Source organism: Pollachius pollachius (genome assembly GCF_949987615.1).
Source record: "Pollachius pollachius genome assembly, chromosome: 7".
Lineage (NCBI taxonomy): Eukaryota > Metazoa > Chordata > Actinopteri > Gadiformes > Gadidae > Pollachius > Pollachius pollachius.
In genome coordinates this window covers 7754958-7782893 of record NC_136940.1, presented here as the reverse complement: position 1 = coordinate 7782893, position 27936 = coordinate 7754958, and the positions used below count along the sequence as shown (strand labels likewise).

The window sequence follows — 27936 nt, the reverse complement described above, 5'->3', positions numbered from 1 at the left end:
TTAACCCATTTGTGCCGCGCAGCAGCCGGCACAAATGGGTTAAAGATTGCTCTACGGGGCGGACGTGGGCGCTAGCCGTGTTTTTAAACGTACGACCCCCCCCCCCCCCGCCATCGTACGACTGCTGCGGCTGAAACCGTAAATCCCCCGGCTGGCAGGTCCTTGCTCTGCACGGGAGAATCTCCCTTTCCCCCCCGAGAGTGCTGCAAGGGTGGCTAGAGGCAGCAGAACTCCGAGAAGTCCAGCGGTCAGACCGGATGCACCCTCCGGTTGACCGGGAAAACCTGGCACGGAGCCCTGGGAGAAGTACTCCCTAATTGAGGAGGAAGAAGAGGGTTGAGGAGGTGAACCGAGGGGGGGAAGGGGGAAAGTGGAATTTCCTGAGTAACTGAATCATGTATAATGTATTATTTATTCCTATTGCTCGCTGCTGTCCCGGGTGTTTGTGTGTGACCGAGCTGACTAGGCTGGAAGGAAACTCGTCTGTAATCAAATCTGTCTTGGTGATTTCTCTTTCTCCCTCTTTCTCCCTTCCCTCTCTTTCGTGCCCATCTTAATCCCGCTCTATCCCCTCGGCCTGCCCTACCTCTTTCTTTTGTCCATTTATTCTTTCTCTCTGTTTACCTTTCTCATCTTTCCAATGTGCCTCTTACTCCCACATTCTCTCTCTCCATCTACCCTCCCTCTCTTTAATATGTCTCTCTTTATCCTTTGTCTCTTCTCTCTCCTTTCTCCCACACGATCTCTCTTGCTCACTCCCTCTCTTCTCACCTCTCTCTCTCCATCCTCCCCCCCCCCTCCCCCCTCCCAGACGTGGATGAACTGGGCCTCCATCGTGTTCAGCGCGTGTCTGTTCTTCGCCGTGGCGTTGAGCTACAACTCGTCGTGTCCCACCTGCTACGCCCCCTCCAACCCCTACTGGACCCTGCAGAGGCTGCTGATGGACCCCCGCTTCTACCTGCTCTGCCTCGTCACCCCCGTCACCGCACTGCTTCCCAGGTACCCACGGGCAAGGCAGGGAATCGGTCCGGGTCTCTTTTTAACGGCTGGAGTTGATTCACACTTTAGTTGAGGGACTTTATGCATCCCTTGGGGGGACATTGTAGCGGTTACAATTGTTTGGTTCAAGAAAATAAAAAATAAAAAGTCAAACATATTCTGCAGTATGTTATTTCATATAAGAAAAATATAATATTGGAAATTGTCTGCATGTCAATTTTTTGAGGGAGAAGCTAAATCCGTACAAAATACATTTTGGGTACCATCTATATATCCTTGAGGAAGATTTCCTAACTCCTACCTGCCCCCTTCATGAGAAGGTATCTTAATATTCTAGACCTTTTGGATTAAATGCTGACTAAATAGTAACTGTACAGGATCTGCTGCCTCTCTCTCTCTGCGTCTTCCAGATACTTCTACCGGGCTTGCCAGGGCTCCCTGTTCCCCAGCCCAACCAAAGTAGGCAGACAGCTCGACCGAATCTGGCGCCAGACCCACGGTGGAAACATCTTCAGCCTGGGCAATCTCGCCTCGACCTCGGACCCCCTCGGCCTTAAGACGGCCTTCACCTCCCTCAACAACCCCCTTCCTAGATACTTCCCGCCCAAAGACCACCCACAGAGCGCCCAGAGCACGCTAACCATACCAAAGGATGCGGCGGTCTCGGCTCCGTCGGATCCCCCCCCTAGGACTTCAGAGGACCACAATCAGTCGACAGCGACGGACGATACGCAGTCCTGCCTGGACATCGCCAAAGGGCTTCCTGGGGTCATGGAGGGGTCGCGGGTCGTCGACTCCCCGGGACGGTCTGCGCTCCAGCGGTCGGACATCGGTGTGTCCGGCTGGGCCTCCTCCACTCCTCCTCTCCTCCAGAAGGAGGTGGTGGAGATGGAGGTGGAGCTGGGCACTGCGCCCCCTGGTGGACGGTCGCAGTGCGTCGCCTACACCCGAAACTGGGAGCAGAACCAGGGGTCAGACCCGGAGAACCCCCCAGTAGAGTCCAGGACCAGGACCCAGACCAAGCAGCCTATTGCTGCAGACTATTCTGAAGTGGACCGGCTTTAAAACCCTGCCCAGGATGGATGTATTTAATGTTATTCAACATTTTGCACGATAGCTTTTTTTTAAGTTGATATATATAGATATATATATTATATTTTTTAAGAGGATTGTTTTTATAAAGACGAAGTTAGGTACTTACTTGCTTTTATATTTCGAAATCGTGATGATCATGGTTGAGATTAAAAGGAACTGGAATATCTTCAATATATTTCAATTCTGGAGGATTTCTGAGCTAATTATGCATTTCAGTACTTGTGAACAGGCATTTTATTTAAGAACAGTCATACCATCTCCCTCTGATACGATGTCCTATTCATTCTGGAAGTTAAGCGCTGGATTAAAACCAAATACAAGCGATACTGAGGCATTAGATCAGATTATGGATGTTTAGTTTGGTCTGTGTTTTTTTAATTTTCTTTCCTTTTTGCCGTAATTCTATGTTTTTGGGTTCTGTCTATTTTTCAACGCCGGTTTACGACCAATAGCAGAGAGAAGAGATTACGTTTGGGATTGGGTTAGACTCTCTTTGCTATTGATCTCATTTTAGTCTCATTGCTGTTTTGTGTTCCTACATTTTAATTGTCCGATTTTTCTTTGGATTCCAAATTCTATTCGCTTGTATGGGACGGTTCTAACACATCAAGATCCATTTAATACATTCTCCATTTTATATATTCTCCATCCAACGTGCTTTTTCTTTTCCACAAGAAAAGACTTAAGAGCACAAAGAAATATTGATGGAGCACATAGTGGGTGTAAAACAACAATAAGGATAAATGTAGTTTGTTGGAAATGTAATAAGCCTGGAAGATGGATCGGTTCCCAATGCTACAGGATGTTGAGTAAAGTTGCTCCATTCAATTACAGCATCATATTAATATCATATCGTGTGTGTGTGTGTGTGTGTGTGTGTGTGTGTGTGTGTGTGTGTGTGTGTGTGTGTGTGTGTGTGTGTGTGTGTGTGTGTGTGTGTGTGTGTGTGTGTGTGTGTGCGTGTGTGTCCGCATTTACATTCCATCTGTTCAGGCTGCTGCCTGCTCCAAAGTACTTTTATTCAAATGAATTGCAAGTACATAACAAGCTTTTTTTCAAATATCGAAGACGGGGATTTTAGAAGTAGCCTGCGTTTTGTGAAATGAAAGATTTGTTTCAGATCAGAGTATTTTTGGTTCTTTCGGCGTGTTCAGATTCAGGATACTGCTCCTATTGGCACTTTCCCAAAGCACAACATGATTTTAAATCTATACAAACACCCGGTCAAGCTGTATGCTAAAGATAGTTTGTTTGTTTCCAAAGATCTGCACCTTGAAAGTGTCATCCTTATTTGTGAGTTGGAGAGAGAACCATATACACATAAATATATAAAACTGAGTTTCTCAACGGCAACATGTGCCTTAACACTGGATAAGATGAGTGAAACCTTTTGTCGTTCATTCAAGTTGAGATGGTTCCATGGGCCATCGCTGGCTGAAGAGATGTTGGTGTTTGTAGATATTTATCTGACGTGCGTTGTCTCCTGTATATCGCGTCGTTATTGGAGTTCAATGCCCTGTATTTTATTTTTACTCTCTGTACTGTACCAAAGCATGACTAGCGTTGAACCAAAGCTAACCCACTGCTACATTCCATGATAAATTCCATTCAAGGAAGACCCAGATCTTGAACTGGCCATGGCCTGGAACACATTAAAGTTTTCTTTGTTCTTGCTATAATACTTGCATCAGTGTTATATGGCAATTTATTATTGTTAGTTATTCATCATGATTAAATCTGTCCTTGATGTTATTTGTGTGCAATGCCAATGTATTGTTCAATTTCTAAATTTCTAAAATCTTTAAGAAACATTTTGTACCTGAAACCTGACTTCATAAAATGAGATGCTTTAAGAAAAAAAAAAAGTAGTGATATTTTTTTAGCAAATTAGGTCTCCTTTTCCAAGTAAATTTTAAACTCTTCAACATTGTTGCACCATTGTATCACTGCAAGTCAAAAAATTACGAATGAGGACCAAAACCAAGTGCTGCAACTATTTGAAACTATGAGTTCATAATTCAGCATTAAAAAAATTCCTCACAGTCACAGTGTAAGCCTATTAAAAGCAGACTGTGTGTGGTCGTGATAAATGCTTGGCGACACTCTGGCCTAGACTATTTGTACCGAAGCTAAAGTTCCATCTCGTTTCGTTATTCTTGGTAGTACCTTCCCCCTGCGCTGTTATTCCATCCCTAAACCGCTTCATTCCCTGGAGAATCGAGTCTCTGTCTGGAGATCTATACTCTCACCGCTGCCTCTCCTATAGAAGCAGAGTTCCTTAAAGAGGTCGTCTGCGGCGCCAGGGAGATGGATTGCGGGTATGCTGTAGTGTTGCAGAGGTTCGTCTTCTCCTGCTGAGCTATTGGCCAGGCGAACGCTATTATGAATGTTTCGGTGGCTGCCCTGTGAGGGAGGTGGTGGGCGTGGGCTCGCATACTTCCCTGACCAACGCTGAAGTCGGGCCTGTGTGCAGCCGTACCATCCAACCATGGGTGGATGGTAAGGCAGCTCACAGCGGATTAAGTGTTTTGTTGGCAAACGTTGGGACAAAAGTGACGAAAGACGCATTACTTGGCCGTCGCTGTTGTGCCGAAACCACACTCCCTGACAGCATTGCACTCCTCTTCCCATTGAATTTGGATCATTGGGGGGTTTAAACCATCGTGATCTGTTCACTTTGCAGGGTAATACCATCTCTTACTGTATTTCACACGCCCAGAACAGAAAGTCAATCTCCAAATGTCAGAAAGCCAGAAGCCCCACACATTGTTTGACCAAGGACCTTATGTATGATGAAGGCAATTTCCACACTCCTCCTCCTCCTCCCTCTTGCAACCAGGAGAGATCAGCCACCGCTTGACCCTCATCTGCAACAGAATAAATATACAAGCCTAACACACAGCATGGAAAGGGGGATTGATTTTGGCCATATCTGTCCAATTCATCTCCCGGGACGATGTGTAAAAACATGAGTAATGCTCCTGGGGTTTGCTGGGCTGAAGATCAATTATCCTAAATCCTTCCCGAGACCCCCTTCCCTCTTTCAATGGTTTGATGACTTCCTATGATTACCCGCAGACCAGGCGCGTGCTACCAGACCGGTTCTGCTCCCGGATAATGGCAAGTCATTTGCATTTTGTCATACAAATGCCTCGTCGGATGGAGTCGTTAAAACCGGGGTGACCCCCATCGTTCTGAAAGGCTGAAACCAAGGTATTTTCAATTTCCTGAGATGTCTCGTAAATAACCCGGTTCGATGCTGCTCTCAGAGGGCTGGCGCGTGTGACATGTTTATGTGTTTTTTAACTCGCCGGCTGCCTCTCCTCCGAACTTGTGAAATCACTCTGATGGCTGTAGGCATGACATCACGTTTTATGTCTATTAAACACGCGCTGACATCGTGTGCACGAGCCAAACCCCTGCACTAGGTGTAGAGCCCATGGCCCCTTAACCATCCCCCCCATGCATTACCTCCACCATGAATTACCATGCATTACCCAACATGTTTTACCCAATATGCCCGAGCCCCCCATGCATTACCCAACATGCATTACCCCAACATGCATTTCCCCTCCATGTGGGATTCAACATGCCTTCTCCACATGTTTTGCCCAACAGGCCTTACCGCCCCGCCCCCTCCCCGTGTGTTGCCCAACATTCCTTACCCAACATTTCTACCCTGCCATGTGTTACGTTACCCCCTCCAGAAGTTACCAGACATGCCTTACCCAACATTGCCTCCCCACTCTTTATCTGCATGTTTCACCCATGTTAGCCATGTTTCACCCTAATCAACGGATCAGCGGTCTGTCAATGTTCCTGTCATTTCAACCTGGTTCTGTGGCTTAAATAATTGGATCAGCGGCCTGTCTTTTTTCGTATCATTTCCACTAGGTCATATCAACAGGTATCTTATACGCTAGGCCGTGGTCATAGAAACGCTTAATCAGCGAAAAACTAAACCAGGCCAAATCGCCCGGGTGGGGGGTCTTGAGTTGGCCTAAATGAGGGGCATTCAATGATGAGAACCGTAATGACTCAGGTACTTCGTGGAAGTGTTTCCTCACCCCAATCACAGGAGTTTGCAGTTATCCGGTGATTGCACCGGTAAATCACTGTCATCGCAGCGGCCCGCCCCCCATCCTCAAACGGCTGCTTCCAGGGACCACCAAAACCGATCTTAAGTAACGATTATTCACGTTAATACACCCTTAATGGTATAAACAGAGGCGTTAAACGGAGGCGTCTTTTAAAAGAAGGTCGATGAAACGGTGTGGGAAGCAAACTTCCGCTTTCCGTGAGCTTGTAGGCCAATTGCTTCAAACCACGACCCCCATCGATCTTAACGTCCGCCTGGTGAACATGTATGCTGTATATCTGAAGAAAAAAATGGGTGCTTTACTATAGGCTTAAGACATTTGAGTGATGTATGTTAATGTTGAATTCACGTCCCTCTTCCCAGTGACCCAAAGGTCAAAACTACCCCCCAATATAACTGATCTAATCCCCAGCATACATCTTTTTTCAAAGGGTTTTGTTCAGATGTCCACAACACATGAATCACGAGTATAACTGGTAAGAACGGGTTACCTGGAAGCAACTATTTTGTTCCGTTTAAAATATCTCAGAAGAGATGCTTGATGCTTGACCTTATAAATATTTTTACTTTTATTCTGTTGAATACTGCCCTCTTGGCCGAGTCATCAAATGGGAATTTGGCAAGTATTTGTGCAAATTGGCCGTTCGGTTGTCCATAGACACAAAGTTTCTTTCAAATCTACGAAGACAACATGCAGTCCAGTATTGTAGCCTACCTTCTGCTTAGGTTCCTCTGTGGGGTAACAGAGACCCCTAGTGGCCTGTAGGGAACTGTATCTGGCATCTTAATCATTCAACCTGATTATAGTCTTATATCAATAAGGGATATTTCATGTTTATAGAGAATAGAATATATGTAACTAACCCGTTGTTTCAGTTAAAAATAATGTGTATATATATATTATTTTTTTCGTATATGTACTCTTTGTGCCTTAGTATTTCCTTACTTTGAACTTGTACTTGGAATTTACACATTAATGGCTAAGTCACTTGATTATCCATTAATGTATACATTCCATGTTCAACCCTATAATGACATCACACATGCGAGTGTCCACCTAGATGTATGAGGGATGGATCAACCAGTTGGCAGAGTCCACTACCAACTGTATAGCTTCATGGGCCTACACCACCATACATCCATGTGTGTATAGGTGCTGCACACTGAAAGAGGATAAGGTGGGATATACCCCAAATAACAATTGCCTTGTAAAGCAATTTGAGGGTCATTGAAAAGCATTACATAAGTACACTGAATAATTCATATTATCAACTGCGTGGATGCTCCTCCCCCTTGTGATGTCACGAATGGGTTGATTGCGTAACAGCTGATCAACATACCTGGTGATTAATGAAGGGTCGCTGTAACTGGAGTAGACTATCTTCCTCCTACAGAAGTTAAACACAAAGCTTGGCACAGAACTCTCTGGAAAAGACACACTGGCAGAGTTACCATCTCTCCCTCTGGGGTACCAGCGTAGCTATCTGCATGGATCTACATAATTTAACAGAACATCCTATTTCAGAACCAGGTCTCACAGATTTGTCGATGTGCTGCACTGTGTGGTGGGTAGCGAGGGTGATTTATAGGTTATGAATATGATTTAAAGGCCTTGAATGTGATTGCTCTGTCTTTTGGCCCCGGCAGCTGCGACCGGTGTCTCTCTGCATTAAATATTCCATGGCTGCCTTGTCATCGGCTGGCTGGGGATTTGAATAGAGTTGATGTATGTAGAATATTTTTATTATCGCTGTTTATGATTGAGCCTGTAGAAAAATTGGTGCATCTTATTTATACGTTCAACAGATTCATCATGGACACGTTCGAAAATAACCAGAGTTACTCATCAGGGAAATGGGAAAAGTGTAAATATTCCACATATAGTATCTCCTGTGCTGCTGTGCCCATGGGAAGGGTATCGACAAGGTTTCACACACACACACACACACACACACACACACACACACACACACACACACACACACACACACACACACACACGACACATGCACTCTTCCCAATATTGTTTTAAACTAGACTGCAGTGCTATTACTAAGAGTCTTTGTAACTATTTTAATACTCCAATTCTGATAGAATACCTTGATTGCCTCACTTGTTCCACTCATTTTGGATTAAAGGTGTCCGCTCAATCTAAATCTAGATGGGATACTCTAATAATGAAACCATCACGATGGTGACCTCATCACCACCAGCTCATGGTGTGGAGGCCTCTGTCCACACACAAGCCTACAGCGCACACGCAAAGCGCCGTTGCTTCTGTTCTGCTCGGGTGTTAGTCAAGGTGCGCTTCCACAACACAGGCGGAACTGAACCGCATTTCGGAGGGCAGCGTGCCTCTTTCGTTGTGGGGTCTGTTTATCCCTCCTTCGCCTGGCGTTTTTTTTTTTTTTTACAATATTTTGTTCAGCTGATCAATTAAAATGGACCAGATGAATCAGTCCGCGTGGGATTGAATATTCCCGGTGCATGAAGAGAAGGATGCAGGAAAGTTCAGCTTCCGTCTGCGCTGTGCGCTTGAACGTTAGAGGCCGTGTGTAGAGGCCTTAACAATAATGGGTCACGTCGTTCAGGGTGAGGGCCGCAGAAGGCAGACTTAACGACCTCATTCCACTGTCTACACAACCCCCCCTCCTCCCTCCACAACCCACTCCACCCTTTCAGCCACCCTCTGTCGTGACTGGACGGACAGACGGGGTCAGAGGTCAAGACCAACACGGCCACAAAATGTTTTATGGGCAAGTTGATGACACAGCACAAGCATGCATGTCTATGAGCACAGTGCGCTGTGGTGTAACCTGATATCCTCATACATATCCACACACTTCCCGTTTAAGGTTTACTGTCTAGTCACTTAGCAGACACTTTCAACCAAAATAGGGTTATGCTATAGACTATTCTTCTCCCAAGTTTCCCAATAATACAATAAGGATGTATGGATTATATCATATTATTTATTGTTTTAATGGCATTTTCCTCTAAACAATTCCTTTAATAATTTGAATATAAAATTATATTTCAAGAAGTAATAAAAACTAAAAAAATATTGTACGTTTATTTATATATGCGCATTGGACTACCTAACAATACATTATCAGGTGTAGAGTGGCGTGTTTTGGTGCACGGAGGGGCGAGAGGGGAGGAGGCGGAGAAAGGGGGAGGCGGTGGGCAATGGGTGTGGGAGTCAGTAGTCTGACAGCCCCGTGATGCATGCTGGGATACATCGCTATGTTTACAGTGAGGCGTTGGAAATTATTTCATCTGCAACAATGTTTCACATGTTCTTGTAACATTTAACCTTCCGTTTTCTTGTCTGGTAGACTCGCAGTCAACACCTCGAGCTCATCAAGCAGAAAATAATAGATCATTTATTGTGATCGATGATCCGTCGGCGACCGCTGGCAGTCAGAAGACGTGATTTTGCACAGTCACAGAGCAGTACGGCCAGCCAGGGGACGACCCCTGATACACTTGTGATAATCGGTGAGTATCGGTTGAGGATGTGAGTAATTCTATGAACCGCGTTTGTATCTGATGGTGTTCTATGGTTGGTTTTAACAGGGTAAACCACCGTGGAGGTACTGGGGGTATGGTGGTCTGTTGACATGTCAGCTGGCCCCCCTGCTCGAGTTGCAACATCACTTGTTATTGTGGATTTAGCACGGACAGTGTGTGGATTTAATACATCTGGGGATTATACGGAAATGTTGCTTTCGTTATCCAGGTCCAATCGAGTAGAGTAGCATACCATGAATGCCTTGTTCTTTCCACGATTTCTTGCTTTCGATTTAACTTGCGACTCTAAGCAATCGTGAGTTGCATGGCCGAAGAACACGATTCTCTGTACCTCCAAGTGAACCCTAGGCATTCATCTTTTTGTTGGGTCTTTCTTTCAGGACAGTTTCCAGTAAGACAACATCAGGAGTGTCTTATCCCAGATCAATGTAAGTCCAAATTACTCTATGTCGATTATCACACAATTATCCACAAATGACGACAACAAACATGTAATAACAGATGTACAAGTCTTTAGACTATTGTATGGCATTCAAACACTTTATTTAAATGATTATTTAGATATGGGCCTAACTGACACCAGCCAGTTGCAGTTACCACTGGCTGGCTAGAAGTCTACAGGTCAGGAAGTGGACGTTGGCTGAGACATTCCTTCCCTTTTGGTTGAAGGCAATCTGTCAATAGATCTATAGATCCGATAAATGGAAGTTAACCTTATCCTTACCACAGAGAAATCGTACTGTTATACATATACATGTGTTTCAGGAGTTTCCCATTAAACGTTATCCCTTCGACTAACCTCAATAGTACATTTTTGTAGATGATCCAACAAATGATCTTTTTGACTATACGTCCGCCCGTCGCAGGAAGAAGGCGACGGCGAAGCATCTGATCGAGCGATACTTTCGCCAGCTGACAGACGGCTGTGGAAATGAGGACTGCACCAACGAGTTCTGTGCCTCCTGCCAACACTTCAGGCCAGTCGACAAGAACTCGGCGGCCGTCAAGGCTCTGGAGCTGTACAAGGTCAACGCTAAACTCTGTGGCCCGCAGAAGAAGGACCTGGACCCAGACCAGCCCGAGACCAGCACCAATGGGTTCCGACCGGAGTTCAACCGGATGACGAGCTCAGACCTGTTCCCCACCAAGGAAGCCTTTTCAGGTGCGGAGAGATTCCGGTTACTATTTTTAGGTCTTCACAGAGTATCTGTGGGTGCGTATTGTTATTCTAGGCTTTGGGTATTATTATTGTCATTCCGGATTGGTAATGCCTATATATCCTGGGACTTGATCTAATTATTATTTACGTCTTAAGACGCTTTTCTCCAAAGAGACTTACATTGACCTCAGATACATGGCATTCAGGAGAAGATAGGGGTGGACAGTTAGGGCGTCTTGCCCAAGGATCCCTACAGCAGGCAGTTTCTGGAAATTGTGGGATCGAATCCATGACCTTTCAGCTGACCGACTGGTTGCGTTGACATTTCTTTTTAATGTGACTGTGATTACACTAATGCTTGTGATGGTTTATAACATACTGGCCACTGATAATATTGACTGACCACAATACAGATACACCTACAGATTCACGCTTCTAGTATTATTATCGGTGTCCTCAAGGAACCCCTGCTGTTGTGAATCAAAACCCTGAGTCAGCTTAACCCATCACTTCCTGATTCTTCTTTCGTTTTCACACACTCTGTTTTACCTCAAAACGTCACTCTGTATCACAGAAGCTGGAGTGTTGTTTCACTCTTTTAAACTGATCTACACAAAAGTGTTGACTTTGCTCTCAATAACAAGTGGTGTTAAGAAGTTGTACTTCTCCCTAATGGGGGGTGCAGCCTATACATAAACCGGGCCGTTGACCTGACAGCTGGCCTAATTATGATGTGCTAACTTAGTTATTCTATCTAAGTATAAGGCAAGCCAGTGTTGCTATCGATGTATTTATGTCTATTTTGAGTACCTCTATGGGTTCTCCTCTTTGTCTGGTGATGGATGCCTTATTTGGTCTTACCCAACCCCATGGTTCTCTGTGTCCGTACAGACGTGTACTTCCTCACGGAGGACAGTGTGAGTGTGATCCTGGGCTTCTGCGAGGAGGAAGGAGACTACTCTGCCTTGATACGCGTCATCGGCCGGGTCTTCAGCAGCGCCGAGGCACTCACTCAGAGCTTCAGGAAAACCCCAACCTGCTCTGCTTCTTCCGGTGGTGCTAATGGTGGTGCTGGGGTCGATGCTGACACAGAGGGAGAGACGACAGCGCCCCCGGTGGACGACACCGGCGGGGCTGCTGCTGCTGCCGCCTCTCCTGCTTCCACCGAGGCAACCGCCTCCTCGTCTCTGGGCTCCAACGACGACGACCTGACGCTGGACGTGGAGGGGGTGCGGCGGGCGTACGACCGGCTCCAGGCCCACGAGCAGATCGAGGCGTCGCTGGTCAACGCGCTCGTCTACCTGTGCCCCAACCTGGAGCTGGACCTGGAGTACCTGGACATGTACCACACCAACCGGGACTACCTGAACATCTTTGTGCTGGTGATGGAGAACACCAACCTGCACAGCCCCGAGTACCTGGAGACGGCGCTGCCGCTCTTCTGCAAGGCGGTGTGCAAGCTGCCCGTGGAGGCCCACGCCAGGCTCACCCGGGTGTGGTCGCGCTCGGGCGCCGCCCGCATCCGCCGGCTGATGGAGACCTTCCAGCAGCTCATCACCTTCACCATCATCAGCAACGAGTACGACGCGGAGACGCTGGTGAACGACGACGAGACGGTGGTGGCGGCCACCAAGTGTCTGAAGCTGGTGTTCTACGCCAGCGTCCTGGGCGGGGACCTCGACGTGGGCCACAACGAGGACGACGACGACGACTCGGACTCGGACGACGACGAGATCACCCTGCAGGAGCTGCTGGGCGAGGAGCGGCTCTACCGGCGGGGCCCCCGGGTGGACCTGCTGGAGCGGGAGCTGGGCGTGCGGACGGTGGACGTGCGCCGGCCCGTGGTGCCCTTCGAGGACTTTGTCAACGAGTCGGTGAACGAGGCGGTGGAGATGGACAAGGACTTCACCTTCTACAAGGTGGACGCCGACAGCAAGTTCTCCTTCCAGAGCTGCCCGTTCATCCTCAACGCCGTCACCAAGAGCCAGGGCCTGTACTACGACAACAGGATCCGCATGTACAGCGAGCGCCGCATCACCGCCCTCTACAGCATGGCGCAGGGACAGCAGCCCAACCCCTACCTAAAGCTCAAAGTGCGCAGGGAACACATCATCGACGACGCCCTCGTGAGGGTAGGGATTTCTGATGCCTCAGGTCAAATGGCCTCGTAACTTTTGCCTTTATAAAGCCGTGGTTTTCAACCTCTGGAAACAAGGCTTCCCCCTGCCATTCTGTCTTAATAGATTGCATGTTCATTTGATGCAGGCAAACCTTCTAATGTGGATCACACATTGACTGGGACATCGATGTTGTTTTTGAGACGTCAAATTGGGTCATGGCCCATAAAGGAGGGAAACCCGGCCCCTGTTAAATTTCTTCATTTATTTTTCTGCAATCTTTACTTTTCAGTTGGAGATGATTTCTATGGAGAACCCGTCGGACCTGAAGAAGCAGCTGTTTGTGGAGTTTGAGGGCGAGCAAGGAGTGGACGAGGGAGGCGTCTCCAAGGAGTTCTTTCAGTTGGTCTTGGAGGAAATCTTCAACCCTGACATCGGTATGACATGATCTCCCAGTTCTACATGTGTTACTCTTTTTGCTTTTTGTTCCATCTCCGAACTAGTCTTTTACAAAATAAGTCATTTTACTTAGTGGTGACAGTGTTTGGCTCCCAGCTGAAAGGTTTGGGGACCGAAACCCAATGTCCCCCTACCAGTAGGCATCCTTGCATGTTGCCCCTAACCCCTATCAGCTTTAATGCCACATATATAATGAATCAGTATAAATCACTAAAGCATCACCTAAATTACTTAATAGCTCTATTTTTATAGTTTAATTGTATTCATTCTTGTTTTCTGTTATTTCCCACATAGGAATGTTCACATATGACCAGGAGACACGGTCGTTTTGGTTTAATTCGTCTTCACTGGAGAACGAAGCCCAGTACAGCCTTATTGGCATTGTGCTGGGCCTCGCCATCTACAACAACTGCATCCTGGACGTCCATTTCCCCATGGTTGTCTACAGGAAGCTCATGGGGAAGAAGGGTACCTTCCCAGACCTGGCAGATTCCCACCCAGTTCAGTAACATTCCCAAAAGTTCATTAACAGTCTGAGTTCAGTTATGTATCAGTCAATATCAGTCTTGGTTATAAGCAGCGATAACAAGATGGGAGGACGAGATATTGTTTTACCTTATTTAGAAATGTGACACTTTGTGGTCTTATCCTTTGACGCACATTTAATTTTATTGTTTCTAAACATACATGTGAACTGCTGACCCTGGATATACTGTATGTGCAATGTTATATCTATAGGCTGTATCAGTTACAGCTTCCTAGTTAGTCAGTTAAAGGATTTATTGAATTGGCTTACTTCCTTGGGATTTGATTAGTTAGCCAAGTTATAGGCGTATTCCTGAGGCAACTGTGTCTAATATATTCGAGTTATAGTTTAAAACGTCCCTTGAGTAACCATGAAAGTACACATCGGAGTATTAGTGTTGTTGGATGTGTCACTGGTGGCGTAAGTTACGACGTGTTACCTCCTATTAATAGCACTTATACTGTATGTGATACGGCTCCGATTGCAGGTCCTCTACCAGAGCCTGAAGCAACTACTGGATTATTCTGGAAATGTGGAGGAGGACATAGTGACCAGCTTCCAGATCTCTGGAACTGACCTGTTTGGAAACCCGATCACCCACGACCTGAAGGAGCAAGGCGAGGGTATCCCAGTCACCAACCACAACAAACAGGTACACGACAGTCTAGTACAGGTACATGTCCTAACAAGAGGGCAGGATAATCTAGGACAGTGATTAGGGTTTTCAAATTCACGCCAATAGGGTTATGGGTTTGAACGACCACAGCCTACCGGCAGTGTATCCTTGAGCAAGATGATCCCGAACCCCTACCTGCTCCTCAATAACATCTAACTGAACAAAGACGGCGACTGCAAGTCCCTCCGGATGATCATTTAGGCTAAATAGTATAGAGTTCTGACCAAAGGATCTACGTTTAGACAAATAATAAGCGTGGTCTGTCATTTGTACTTTCATTTGCAGGAGTTTGTGGACATGTACACTGATTACATCCTGAACAAGAGCGTGGAGAGACAATTCAAGGCCTTTAAGAAAGGTTTCCTCATGGTCACCAACGAATCTCCACTCAAGTATCTATTCAGGCCGGAGGAGGTGGAGCTGCTCATCTGTGGAAGCAGGGTGCGAACTCTTGGATCACGTCCTGGTTGTTTATGTGTCCAGCTTTGACTTTTGATCGTTGTAAAAATGTGCATGGTAATTTATGTATTTTATAACAGAATCTGGACTTCAAAGCACTTGAAGAAACAACAGACTACGACGGTGGTTATAGTAAAGACTGTCAAGTTGTAAAGTAAGTCATCTTTTTCATCGTATCTTCTCTATACCATGTGAAATATCTACATTCCATTGCTCGGTACAATTTAACAGACCACCTTATTTAACATAGCTTTATGCTATATAATATAGTTTGGCTCTGCACCATCTAGGTCACAACTTAGCTACGTAACATAAAGCCTATGTAACAATCGATTTAGATTTAGTATTGTTATCATACTGTAAATAACTACTTTTAAGATTATGTTAACTACAACATTAACCATTATTCAAAAATCTTTGAGCTGGTTAAAGTTGTGGTTGTTCTGCGCTCACAGGGACTTCTGGGAGACCATTCACTCTTTCGGAGAGGACCAGAAGAGGCAGTTCCTCCAGTTCACCACCGGGTCCGACCGAGCGCCAGTTGGTGGCCTCGGAAAATTAAAAATGATAATCGCCAAGAACGGCTGTGACACAGATCGGTGAAGTACCCTGTTGATGTTTTTTTATCCTACGTGGCAGTTAAAAAAAAAAGTTATTTACCACACTAGCAACAAATTTGCTATGTATACTTGTTATAATTTTCCATATTTAGCGTGGGGTGGAGACGCTTAGTATGCAAAATTTGTCTGGCCTTACCTTCCCGCTCTTTTTTTCAGCCTGCCAACGTCGCACACCTGCTTCAATGCGCTGCTGCTTCCGGAATATTCCTCCAAGGAAAAACTCAAAGAAAGACTTCTCAAAGCTATCACTTACGCCAAAGGATTTGGAATGCTGTGAAAACGGATCGATAATGAAGTAGTATAACAAAAAGAAACTCTTTCTCTTTTTTTAAACTTTTTTTTCAGTAACTTTTCTGCTTCTGCGGTGCCTCTGATGTTTCTCAGAGATGCTTGGTGATAATGCTCTTGGAGATTTCTCCAACCTACGGTAACGACCATATATGGAACGGTGACGGAACTGCAGCCACGACTTATATGGTCGGGCTCTTAACGGCACTGACCATATAGGGCGTGGCTACAGTTACACTGCTCGGGTGGACAGCTTTTAGGCCCGCGATCTTGTACACATAGAAACGCTCTGAACAGAACTGGCATTAACGTTGAACCTGCTGAAGAACCCCACTTCTCCCCATGCTCCACTCCCGTTCACTCAAGTGTCTCATCGCTGTGGAATGTAATGCGTTTTGTTTAATTATTTTCAGTATTTAAGAGATGAAACTCCCATACACTTTTGTTGTGTTTACTGTAGGTAGTAGCATGTATAGAACTTGATAGTGAAACTGTGAAAGTGCACTTATACACACAGTGTGCTCCAACTGTTTTTTTTTTTATTGAATTGAAGTGGATTTGGTTTGGTTTGTTATTTAATAACTACACCAGCACTATTTGCCAAAACACAAAACTGGCGATCATGGTGCTGATTGTAATCAATGTGATGATTTTTTGATTATTGAGTTCTGATGAAGTTTTAATTGTCTATAACCCCCTTGTTCCATTCTCAATTTGAAAACGTTAGAATCTGAAGAAAGTAGTCGTGGATGAGGGCGAAAATCTAAAACGGAGCAATTTTTTAACGCTTTCAATCATAGTTTTTAATCTAATTGTTGAAGTGAATGTGCTGTGTTGACAGCATAATACTAGTTCCCTCAGCCCCGGTCAGAGAGGGTCTGTTTGACTGTGAATCATTCTTATGACAGACTCTCTTGAACATGTCCCTGAAGCACAGTACTAGTGTACCAGCTAACGTGTATTCACCTGTGAGTCGCTTTGGAGTAAACCTACCGCTAAACGTTTTACTGGGAATTTACCAGTTTGGCAACATTATACTTCGATTTCCAAAAAGAAAAGCTTGGTTTTTGTGGGGTTTGTGTCCCTGTTATTGATTTCCTGAAGGCAGTCAAGGAACTTATGGATGGAAGGTGCTGAAAGTCGGGTTGCTTTTGGTGGTTCAAAACCCACATGCCTACGTTTGACAGGAATTTGGTTAGATTTTGTCTAAACAGTCTCTCAGGTGAAAAACAATTATGCAACGCGATTGTTACTCTTGTGTTCACAAAGTACTATTATAAATACGATACAAATAAAAAATCGTATTGAACGGTGGTTTGTTATAATCAATTGTTGTATGAAAGTTATAATATTGTAGATTGGTAACGAAGACGAATTGAAACAACTAGAATCCTATTTTAGTTTTGAACAGGTTTTCCTCAAAGGGACAAACAAAAAAAAGAATCACATTTATTATGTTTAATGACATATTTTCAATGTCATGAACATTCCTAAATCAGAATAGTTATTGGTTTCACATTCAATTGTTCAGTGGTATTTACAGTTCAGATTAAAATCAAGCAGAGGTTTTCAGTTTCCCTGTTTGTACACACTGAGTACAGAGTACTACCCAACATAGTACTACTATTATGTACTCCCATCTGGGAGTACATAATGAAACCACCACACTAGGGTTCGAATTGACAACCCCATCACCCTTTAGGTTCACTTCTGCTACCATAGTGCTTAGCCTTCGTAGCACTATTCTTTCATAGTCCTAGTTATCTCCTTGTAGGCCCAAACTGAGGGTCTGAAATATATTCTGTGTAATACTGAGGCTTGGAATAGGAAATTATTATGAATAATAATAATGAACATTACAGTAATATACCATTTCTCTATTGCTTCCATTTGATCCATGGACAGAATGGCTGAATAACGTTCAAGAAATCTTGAATAAAAACAGTTAAACATGTCAGCCATGTCTTACACCAAAAGAGTGTATGCATTGCATATCACGTTCCCAGTTTTGACACTCATAATGGAGAACAACAAGTAATGATAATAAATAATAATATACAATGATGTGTAAACAGAACTGCTATAAAGTCTTTCTGTTATGTTCTTCCTGTAGGGTTCCATGGTGGGTGGCGCTGAAGCATCGGGCGTTTTATTGACCTTTCTGACTTCCACAAAGGTCCACTACTACTGGACCTTTTTGTCCTTGTCCGCCACCACCTCCAGCAGGTCTTGCGGCTGGACGGATTTCACTTTGGACTCCATATCGGTCACCCGCTGCTTCATCTTGGCCTGGGTGGACGTGAACTCGGCCATGATCTTGGCGAACTTGGTCTGCATGAGGTCCAGGTTCCCCTCCAGCTTCTGCACCTTCTCCTCCAGGTCTTTGGGGTCTGCACCGGCGTTGGCAACGGCCTCGTCGATCAGGTTGTCCTTCATCAGGATGGCCTTGCCCTTCTCCTCCAGGGCCTTTTTGGCGTCCGGGTACTCGGTCAGGGCCTCCATCAGGTCGTCCTTGGACAGGGCGAAGAGATCCGAGTAGCCCACGCTGCGGATGTTTGCGGTTCTCCTGTTCCCAGCCTTACTGCCCTTGATCCCCAAAATACTGATCTCCCCAAAGTACGCGCCGTCGCTCAGCACCACAAACTGCGTGACCCCGTCGTCCGCCACCACGGCCAGCTTGCCCTCCTTTATGATGTACATCTCCCTGCCGATGTCGCCCTTCTTACAGATGTAGTCCCCGGGGCTGAACACCTGCGGCTGCAGCTTCAGCACCAGCTCGATCAAGAGACCCGCCTCGCAGTCCTGGAAGATGCGCACCTTCTTCAGCGTGTCCAAGTGGACGTTGATGGCGATCTCGGCCTTAAGCTTGTCCGGGAGGTTCTTCAACACCTCCTTCTCGTCGCACGTCTTCTTCTCCGTCCAAAGGTAGTCAAACCACTTGATCACCCTCGCCTCCAGGTCCTTGGAGACCTTGCGGAACTGCATGTACTGCTTGATGGAGTCAATCTTGGCCTGGAAGTCGGCTCGTGACGCGTTCATGTTGGAAATCATGGAGCCGACGTTTCCCACGATACTAGCGAAGATCAGCACGCCCGTGAGGAAGTCTGCGATCACGAAGAGGTATTCCACGTCCCGGACCGGCGGCGGGGTCTCTCCAATGGTGGTAAGGGTCAGCGTGGACCAGTACAGGCAGTAGATGTACTTCCTGGCCAGGCGGCCGTACTCGGGGTGGCTGATGTTGGGGTACACCCAGGTGTCTGTGCCAAAGCCGATCGTCTTGGAGATGGCGTAGAAGCCGCACGCATTCCAGTGGATGATGACCAGGATCTGAAGCACGAGGTTGCTGATGCGGAACATGTTAGGGAAGCTTGTCCGGGTCTCTGTGCGCTCAAAGAACTCAAAAAGTCGGGACATTTTGCACAGGCGGTTCAGCCGTAACTCTGGATTGTTGAAGCCCAGCCGTAAAAACAGAAGGTCAGTCGGTATCATGGAGATCATGTCGTATTTGAACTGAGACGTCGTCTTGTATTTTTCCCTCAGTTTCTTGGAGTCTTTCACAAGAAGGCCTTGTTCCAGGTAACCTGTTGAAGAAACATAGGGATTAACAAAGGGCCTGGTACAAATGAACAGATTAAGTATCTGCCAAAGCGACATTTTGAAACGCTAACCCTGATTCATTAGTTTAGCAATGAATGAAAGGGATAAGTACTCCTGTTCAAGAACGTACCTGTTCTCGATCTCACGAACGAGTCGGTGTAGTAGATGATGTCTGACGTGTAGTCGAGGAATATCCAGAGCCTTGTGTAGGTGTCCTGGAGTTCATTGAAACAGGCTCTGGAATATAAAATAAGTAAAGGTAAAGGTTTGGATTGTGTTATCAAGCGGATGAGAGGTAGAGGGGGAGGGGGATTACCTTGTGATGAGCATCATGAGGTTGTAGAACACAGGAAGAGCGATGACCGTGAGCCAGTGGTAGTACTTGTCTGTTGCTGGATCCATGATCCAGATCTCTGGCCTGAGAACAAAAACGGTTGTTAGGAGGTTTAAAACAAGGTGGCACGGTGTCTAGTTGTTGTCGTTTCATGCCATTCAAAGTTGTTCTTGCTATTTTAAAGTATCCCCAACAGATGATGTATAGGTGTAGTTTTCGGTTACAGAAACTAAGGAGAAGGTTTTGAACGCGCACTGGGACCCCTAGTGGTGACCGGTACTTACGGCGGCTCCTCTTTCTTTTTTTCATCCTTTTTAGCATCCTTTTTCTCATCTTTTTTCTCGTCTTTCTTCTCATCCTTCTTCTCATCCTTCTCGTCTTTCTTCTCGTCTTTCTTCTCATCTTTCTTCTCCTCTTCTTTCTTGTCTTCCTCTTTTTTCTCATCTTTCTTTATCTCATCTTTCTTGTCATCTTTCTTGCTATAGATTACAGATTTGATTTTAATGTGTGGCTTTTAGCAGTTGAAAGAACAGAAGGGGTTGGAGTTGGGAGTGTAGATGAAGTCTGGTCTAGATGCACGACACCAGTTGCTAGATCTAACTTCAGCAGATGTTCTGTACTGTTTGTCTGTTACACAGTTCTTTGGTCCTTCGACCGGAAGAGACCTGCTGCTGGCCATTTTCTGCCAGCAGGTGGCAGTATGTTACAAACGTGTTCCAAAAAGAAGAACAGGTTTTCCTTTTTCTCATTGCAACTACTAAAGACAAGTTGGAAATGTCATTTAATTAAATGAGCATATTTCTAAGAAATGTCTTATCTAATTTGTAATTATTGACAGAATCAGCATAGTTAACATCCATTTTGTGATAGGGAGTTCCCAACAAGCACACAACCAAACTATCTGCTTGTTCGGAAGTGTAGTTTCTGACACTAGGGAGAAAAGGGTCACATTTAGGGTTTATCAGTAAGGGTTATTTATCTAACCGCTACTATAACCAAACAACCTAAAGACAGACTCTAGTCTAATTGCTGATAAGAACTATTTCAAAGGGTTTCTTATTAAACAATGTATATATTCTATGGGGAATACAGGGTATTAATTGAAAACGTGCGAGTGCACACTTACTCATCTGTATTGTTGCAGTTATTCATATTGTAAGCAGCCAAGGGCCACTTACTAAGAAAACACAAATCAACACATTTGATCATGAAGCTACTCCTATGATCCAACGACCATAACCACTAACCATATGCTTATTAACGACATTGATCGTTCTGACATGCTGAGGATATTTAGGGCTGGCTTCAAGATGAACTGTTCACTGGTGAAACTCCAATACCCAGAAAGGTTGTGGTCAGAATACACACTAAAATAATGCATGTATACTTTATTTTCTTTCTTTGAATCCATTTGATTTTGTTAATTTGATGATCACTCCTTTAATTAGTTATTTATTGTTATTTTCCTCTTTCGACATTTAACATCTTTCTGAACCATACAAGCAACGCTATTACTAATATAAGTATAACATTAAGTTAACATTACGATCAGGATAGCATGACCACATTTAAATTTGCAATTGTTACGATTTTCCTGTTTTCATGTAACCTAGTTTTCCTTGATGATAAACATGATATAAAAGTAGGCATCATACGAAGAGGTACTATGATCCGTTCCGTTCGTCTACAGAGCCCTGGTTCTCTGGACGCGTGGAGGCCCTCACCTCCTTTTGCGCAGGCTGTCCTGCAGACCCAGGGCCTGGGCATTGCTCTCTCTACTGGGGACGTCCTGCAGCTCGGGTCCCCTGAATCGCTCCAGGAAGGAGTCTGGTCGTTCCTCCTCCGCCTGCATCCTGTGGAACACCCATGATCGCAGCAGGAACAGGAAGTGAGACACCCTGGAGAGTCAGCGAGGGGTAGGGGGAAAGGGAAGGGGGATCGTAAGCGGAGAGAGGAGGGAGAGGAGGAGAGAGGGAGGGAAGAGGACACGGTAATAACTTCTAGTGGTTTCTGGGATTTGTCTACATGGTCACATTGCGGGTCTCTAAGACAACAGGGTCTCAAAAAACGACAGGGTATGAAAATTGTAGTCTAGCCTCCATCTCCAAGGCAACGGAGGCATATTGTCCAGTTTAGCGATGGTTTCCGTGACAACAAGATCACATGTTGTCTAGCCCGGCGACGGTTGTCATGACAACAGGGTCACATGTCATTGGTCGTCAAGCCTAGCGCAGTTTTATATAACTACAGCGTTTCCATGACTTCACAATCACACTTTGTCTAATCTAGCAAGGGTCTCCGTGACTTCAAGGTCACATGAAGTACCTGGCCATGGCGCCGACGCCGGTAAAGGAGTCTCGGTGGGTGTTGGGCCGTCGGCAGGCGGTCGGTCCGGATGCCTCGGAGCCATCCTCACAGAGAGAGGGAGCCCTGGGGGGGGGGGGGGGAGGGGGGGACATGACATGAGGCCACATGACATCCTGGGACATCAACATGGTGTGTTAAGGCAAAAACAGGAAATCTTTCATTTGATCACATATATCACCTAATCAGCCCATTATATCAGTCCCTCTACAGGGTCTGTAACATGCTGGAGATCACAGGGTCCAGCAGGCTTAGGACCACGACCTGGGCCACTGAGGTAGCTGAAGCTCAGGGTGGAGGTGGATCAGGAGAGGAGAGCCCTGGGTCAGGTTGCGTTACAAGGGCAAGGGTGTCTGATGGTTGAAACGGGAACCATCACTGAAGATGTGAAAAAAACATGCTTGTTGGCCTTGATCTTTAAGCAGTCTGACACCAACCACCTGTAAGCAACCTGTTAGCAGTCTGATACCAACCTCCTGGTAGCATTCTGTTAGCAGTCTGATACCAACCTCCTGGTAGCATTCTGTTAGCAGTCTGATACCAACCTCCTGGTAGCATTCTGTTAGCAGTCTGATACCAACCTCCTGGTAGCATTCTGTGGGAGCGTATCTATGTTCTCTGGGTCCTATGTTCCCCGGGTCCTATGTTTCCCACTTTGTATGTGACCGGGGAACATAGGACCCTGTGAGCAAATCTTTTTTTCGTAGGATGGTAGGGGCAAGTACCGCCTTTTTCACCTCTGATTCGCCTGTGATCGGTTAGAATGTCTCTCCTCCGATTGGTTATGGTTAGGTTTAGGGTTAACCCTCACCCTAACCCTAACCCTAACCATAACCCTAAACCTGACCCTAACCCTTTGCACCCTGGGAACATAGGACCTCGGGAACATAGGGATGACCCCCATTCTGTTAGCAGTCTGATACCAACCTCCTGGTAGCAATCTTTTAGCAGCCTGATACAAACCATCTGGTGACAATCGGTTGGCAGTCTGATACCAACCTCCTGGTAGCAATCGGTGGGTCGTCTGACACCAACCTTCTGCCAGCAATCTGTTAGCAATAATTTATTAGCCTGTTCGCATCATTAGCTCTTAGCATCGCGTAACTAGTTACTGCAATAGATTTTGATTCAGGATTGATTGTTGGATCATTAGATATTCATCAACCATTGGATATTGATTGCTGGATCATTGGGTATTGGGGTCCAACTACAGCTGGTGACCTATTCGATTTCTGTCAAATTCAAACCACAATGTATATCCAACCTGCTGTCGCCGTTTTCGACGACTGTGAGGTCATCGTCTGCCACACGGTTGGACAGCCGTAGCCTCGTCGAATAGGTTTGGTCCGTACAGATCTTTGCCATGCTTCCCGCTCCAGCGCGGCTGGCCGGCTTTGGCAAAGAAACACAAGTCAGTCAAAGGAATTGGAAAATTGAGAGCGCAAACATCCCCTTGTCTCAAATGTAGCATTGGGTTGCTGTTTTGGTACAAAGATTAGATGTAATATGTTCTGTGTGTGCTGTGTGACGTGTCTCTCTATAGTGTTTAGCATTTTGTTTATTGGGACTTGACATGAAAAGCTTATCTAGATGCCATCATTTGTTCATAATTGCAAAGGTCAATTCATTCTTATATCATTAAACATATCAAGGGCCATACTCTAGGACTTATGATCATACAACGTATAACTTAGAGTCTAAGTTATATGTTGTACGACGGCCCAAATGATAGCCTAATGCCTGTACTTAAATGACCTCTGACTAAGTTTAAGGTGGGATTGAACGTTGAGCTCCTTCAAGTAAGTGAATGTAGGTTTGTAGAACCTCAGTCTTAAACAGAGCAGAGGATTGGCTACGTGCACGACGTGAATACCAGTATCCCTGTACTGTCAAAGCGTGGGCCCTCAATATACGGGGTGATTATGTCCTTAAGCAAACAGGATCAGAGGCTGGACGGAGTGAAAGCTCAGGAGCCGGTAAAAATAACCGTGAGGAGAGATGACCAGTGAGGTCCTCTGTGGTCCGTGGGGTATGCACAGCTCTTTAAGTCCATTAGCCCCTCTTAAAGCCCAGGGACCATCAGAGTACTTTTAATACAACATTACTACATGTCTCCCAAAGCCCAGGACTGGCTCAATGTATGGAGACGTGTGTTTTATAAAAGACGCACTAGAAATACCAAATGTGAAGAAAAGTTGGGACGAGTTGGGTGTGAATTTGTTTTTGAAATTTAGAGTTTGACTCCTAGCAGAAATATTCTGGGTTGGAGCCCCTACATCTGCCGTCATTAGGCATCTTTGATTGAGACACCCCCTCATCTAAACCTGCTCCTTAGTGACATGAATCTAAAATGCACTGAGTAACTTAAAAATAAATAAAGGCGATAGTAGGCGATACAAACGCCTACTGGATAATACATTTGTATAGTAAATAGTGATAGGGACAAGCAGTATGAGATGTGTTCTTGTAACCTTTGAGGATTTCACATCAAATGAGGAAATATTCAGAAATCAGAGGAACATGAAAAAAGGAAAACTATACAAGAAAAATAAGAAGCAAGGAAACATATTTTAGATCAATCCGGACCATTGTACAAATATCTGCTGGTTGTTTGGCTCTCAGGTTGCTTTGTCCCCATGGCGGGAACACGTGTAGATTAGTGCTAATACCCGGGAGTTAAATTAAATTGTGTACCAGGAGGTCCAGGGAAAAACGCCTTACAGCTTTCTGAAAACCTTAAGTCGTGCATTTAGGGTGAAGAGAATCAACTGCAATTTAAACCTCTTGTCTAGTGAAATGATTCATCACATATAATATAAATCAATTAGAAGTATGTTATCATTCAAATTAAGTGAATTCAGGTGTTGCTGTGGGATTTTTCTGTAAGTGGATGTCAAAATGGCCGAAGAGACCTTCATGTTTGTCAGTCAAACAAGCCTGTTGGGTCCCTTACCTTGCTCGATGTCTTCTGTAAACAAATAGGTTTATGGCCTTAAATTAACAGTTAATTATATGAATGTAGGTATACTCTTGGTATAAATTGACATAACTGTTGTACAATACAAAATTTGTTATTTTACAAAAAAATTAAGTAGCTGTTAAATATCCTGTTTCTCTAACTATTCTGTGTTTTTTTTCGCGTTTATATCCAAATGGATTGAAGCGTTAATCAGTTGTATGACGTTCTACTAAAGTCTAAAGGGGAGTATACGTGCCTTCTATATTTAAAGGCTACGTTTGTGGGCTTGTTTAAGTTGTACCTGTGCCTGTTAATAATTTAGCAAAATTATGTCGTAGTAGACCTATGTTTGGCCTTTGGTGTAGCAGATTTCATCATTAGTAATTTACTTATTTTTGGTCTTTCATTTATTGTTGACGTCAAATGAATGTGTTGAACTTTACTTTCAACAACTCTATATGATCACCATGTAGCTCTCTATCGTGATTGAAATGTTATTACATGTATTCTTCAGCTGATTTAAGTCGTCTATAGAGTGCTGATCCTGTGAGGACATTGCTCTAACACCGACAAATGAGCAGCAACAAGATCACCAGAGTTATTCCTTAAATCTTATTTTTTCCATTAAATTAAATTCCTGTTAATGAATCCAACAGATCGTAGGGTACAACATAAAGATTAAAAAAATAAAAAAAGACCGAACCCACCTGTAAGAAATATCCTTACACCGATCTAGACAAGTATTTTTGGCAGGTAGTTCCTCCTAGCAGGCCGTTGTAGGACTCCATGTCAGAAACGTTTTTAATCCACTTTTGGTATCTGAAAAATGAATTCTTTTTTCTATTTATTGTTTCCAACTGTGAGCGCGTTTCTCTGGGCAGCAGACATTCAGCACTGGAGGTCCTGGACAGCTCTGCTCCGATAGGGAGGAGCCCAAACAAACACTTAGGACCACCGTCGGCTGAGAGAGGGTCCTGAATTATAGCGTTATCCCGGTCTACCGTTATACAATTTCCGGTCTCTTACTTACTCTGAGATGTGCCGCCAGTTAACAGTTCCCTGGGACTAGGCAAGAGAAGAAAATACGAACACGACAAGAAGAACAACAAAAATGTGAAGGAGTATAAATGGGAGCCTTTGCGAAAAATGTGACAAAGGACTACGGATATTCTTCAGATATTCTTATCAGAAGTCCCGCCCTCTCTCTCTCTCGAATCTCGACGCTAAACCGATAAAAGTCCCGCCCTCTCTTTGACCACTCTCTCATTAATGTCATGTATGGGAATTGCATGAATCTTTTTGCATGGTTCGTCCGTGAATAAAAGCACCCGTATGTTTCATAGAATTTCACAATACCTCATCATAGTCAATCAAAGTATTAAGAAGTCAATACTCTATTAGTAATGTGCAATCGACACGGAAAAATACGACGGAAATGATCTAAATATCCTACGTCCAGGACCTCCTTTTCTTATAGATTAATACCGTAAAAGTGGCAAAAATTCAACACCTTGTTCTAATACAATTCCTTATTGGTTCAAAGTCTTTCTAATATCTGGCTAGTTTTAAACAAAGTGAAAAAAATACAAACAACATCTCAATTCAAGTTTATGTGTAGCCTACATAAAACATTGAAAAATATATTTTCCCCAAAATAATCAAAGAAAATACCTAGATCCGCAATATCTTTATTTTTTTCTGATGAACATTATCTCAATTATATAAGGCAAATGCATACACATAGTGTAGATAGAGCAGTACATTTAGCTCTTTTCATCAACACAGAGTCAACCAGGCCTATAATTTAGCCGCTGAGAACTTGATGAGCAAGCAGTTCGAGTGATTAGGGGAGAATGAGGAGAATCAGCGTTTGGAGCTGCCCCTGATCTAAATGTCTCTCCCTCAGATCGCCTCCCCCACCCTCCCAATCCACCACCAGCGCCACCTCCTCCTGGAGCTAAGGAGAATCCAGTGAGCCACGTTCTGCTATCGTTAATCCCAGCTTAGACCTGAGCTCTGCTCACCTAATGAGCCACCTAATGCTCCCGCTGTGGTGGTGGTGACTTCAAGCAAGAACCAATGTGAGCACCCGCCTGTCCTCTTCTGCTCATTGTTGCTCACTCCAATTCTTTTTTGTTTTTTTCGGAGCAACCAGGGTTAGGCTGTGGGCATCTTTGCAAGGGATTCCTTAAGCTCAAGCAGTGGACATTGGGGATCAAACCCAGAACTTTTGAACAGAGAGTTGAACACCTTAACAACTACTATGCATGCAGTCTACCTATAGGCATCCTTGAGCAAGATGACCCTACCTGCCTATTCATGACATCTAGGTGAAGTCACTATAATGCTTTGAATCCAAATGTCTGTTAAATGTCTGCTTAATTGTAAATAGAGACAGAAAGATTTTACACTACAGCTTGAACTACCTAGACAATTGTTTTAAGGGTCCTAAAACAATAGACTGTTGGTTTGTAGTCTATTAGTCTGGTTATAAGTTGATACAAGTTGTACAAGTTATGCCGAAAGTGTGTTGTGCTTTTTTGATCACGCATGGGGACATGGGGACAACAACCGGTAACTTATGTTGTTGTGAAAACAGAGCTGTTGTGTCCAGCAGAAGCTGGACACAACAGCTCTGTGTCCACAAGCCA

At 44.8% G+C, this 27936-nt stretch overlaps 3 protein-coding genes across 5 annotated transcripts in view; 2 read left to right on the top strand and 1 right to left on the bottom strand.

Annotated features, from left to right (window-relative positions):
* atp10a (ATPase phospholipid transporting 10A) overlaps nucleotides 1-3917 on the top strand; it is a 41091-nt gene extending 37174 nt beyond the window's left edge. Inside the window, exons 20-21 of one of the 2 annotated variants that reach the window (XM_079739164.1) lie at nucleotides 812-999; nucleotides 1410-3917. In XM_079739164.1, coding sequence (XP_079595290.1) covers nucleotides 812-999; nucleotides 1410-2064 — 843 coding nt within the window. In that variant the 3' untranslated portion in view covers nucleotides 2065-3917. The remainder of the gene's footprint in view (nucleotides 1-811; nucleotides 1000-1409) is intronic. The other variant, XM_079739165.1, reaches the window with a different exon arrangement.
* Nucleotides 3918-9424: 5507 nt separating this feature from the next.
* ube3a (ubiquitin protein ligase E3A) lies at nucleotides 9425-17345 on the top strand. Of its 2 annotated transcripts, none has more exons than XM_079739444.1 (11): nucleotides 9425-9694; nucleotides 10113-10155; nucleotides 10594-10889; nucleotides 11778-13018; nucleotides 13296-13440; nucleotides 13757-13962; nucleotides 14476-14640; nucleotides 14950-15105; nucleotides 15204-15277; nucleotides 15579-15722; nucleotides 15900-17345. In XM_079739444.1, exons 1-11 carry the CDS (start codon nucleotides 9592-9594, stop codon nucleotides 16018-16020), a joined length of 2694 nt encoding a protein of 897 aa, XP_079595570.1. In that variant the 5' UTR covers nucleotides 9425-9591; the 3' UTR covers nucleotides 16021-17345. The 2 variants fall into 2 exon arrangements, with proteins under 2 accessions (XP_079595570.1, XP_079595571.1); XM_079739445.1 differs by having other exon boundaries at nucleotides 10108-10155.
* An 870-nt stretch (nucleotides 17346-18215) lies between these two features.
* cnga3a (cyclic nucleotide gated channel subunit alpha 3a) lies at nucleotides 18216-23695 on the bottom strand (the record flags this gene model as incomplete). The annotated part of the gene is made up of 8 exons (XM_079740606.1): nucleotides 23591-23695; nucleotides 22288-22392; nucleotides 21687-21815; nucleotides 21089-21139; nucleotides 20247-20441; nucleotides 19945-20046; nucleotides 19759-19865; nucleotides 18216-19612 (listed from the first exon to the last, which is right to left on the bottom strand). The coding sequence occupies exons 1-8, from the start codon at nucleotides 23689-23691 to the stop codon at nucleotides 18216-18218; spliced, it is 2187 nt and encodes a 728-aa protein (XP_079596732.1). The 5' UTR covers nucleotides 23692-23695.
* Between the last annotated feature and the right edge of the window lie 4241 nt (nucleotides 23696-27936).

Coding starts and splice junctions, on each gene's coding strand:
- ube3a (XM_079739444.1), top strand. CDS start 9,592: ATGATCCGTCGGCGACCGCTGGCAGTCAGAAGACGTGATTTTGCACAG. Junction 9,695..10,112: donor TGATACACTTGTGATAATCG/GTGAGTATCGGT, acceptor CTTTCAGGACAG/TTTCCAGTAAGACAACATCA. Junction 13,963..14,475: donor ACCTGGCAGATTCCCACCCA/GTTCAGTAACAT, acceptor CTCCGATTGCAG/GTCCTCTACCAGAGCCTGAA.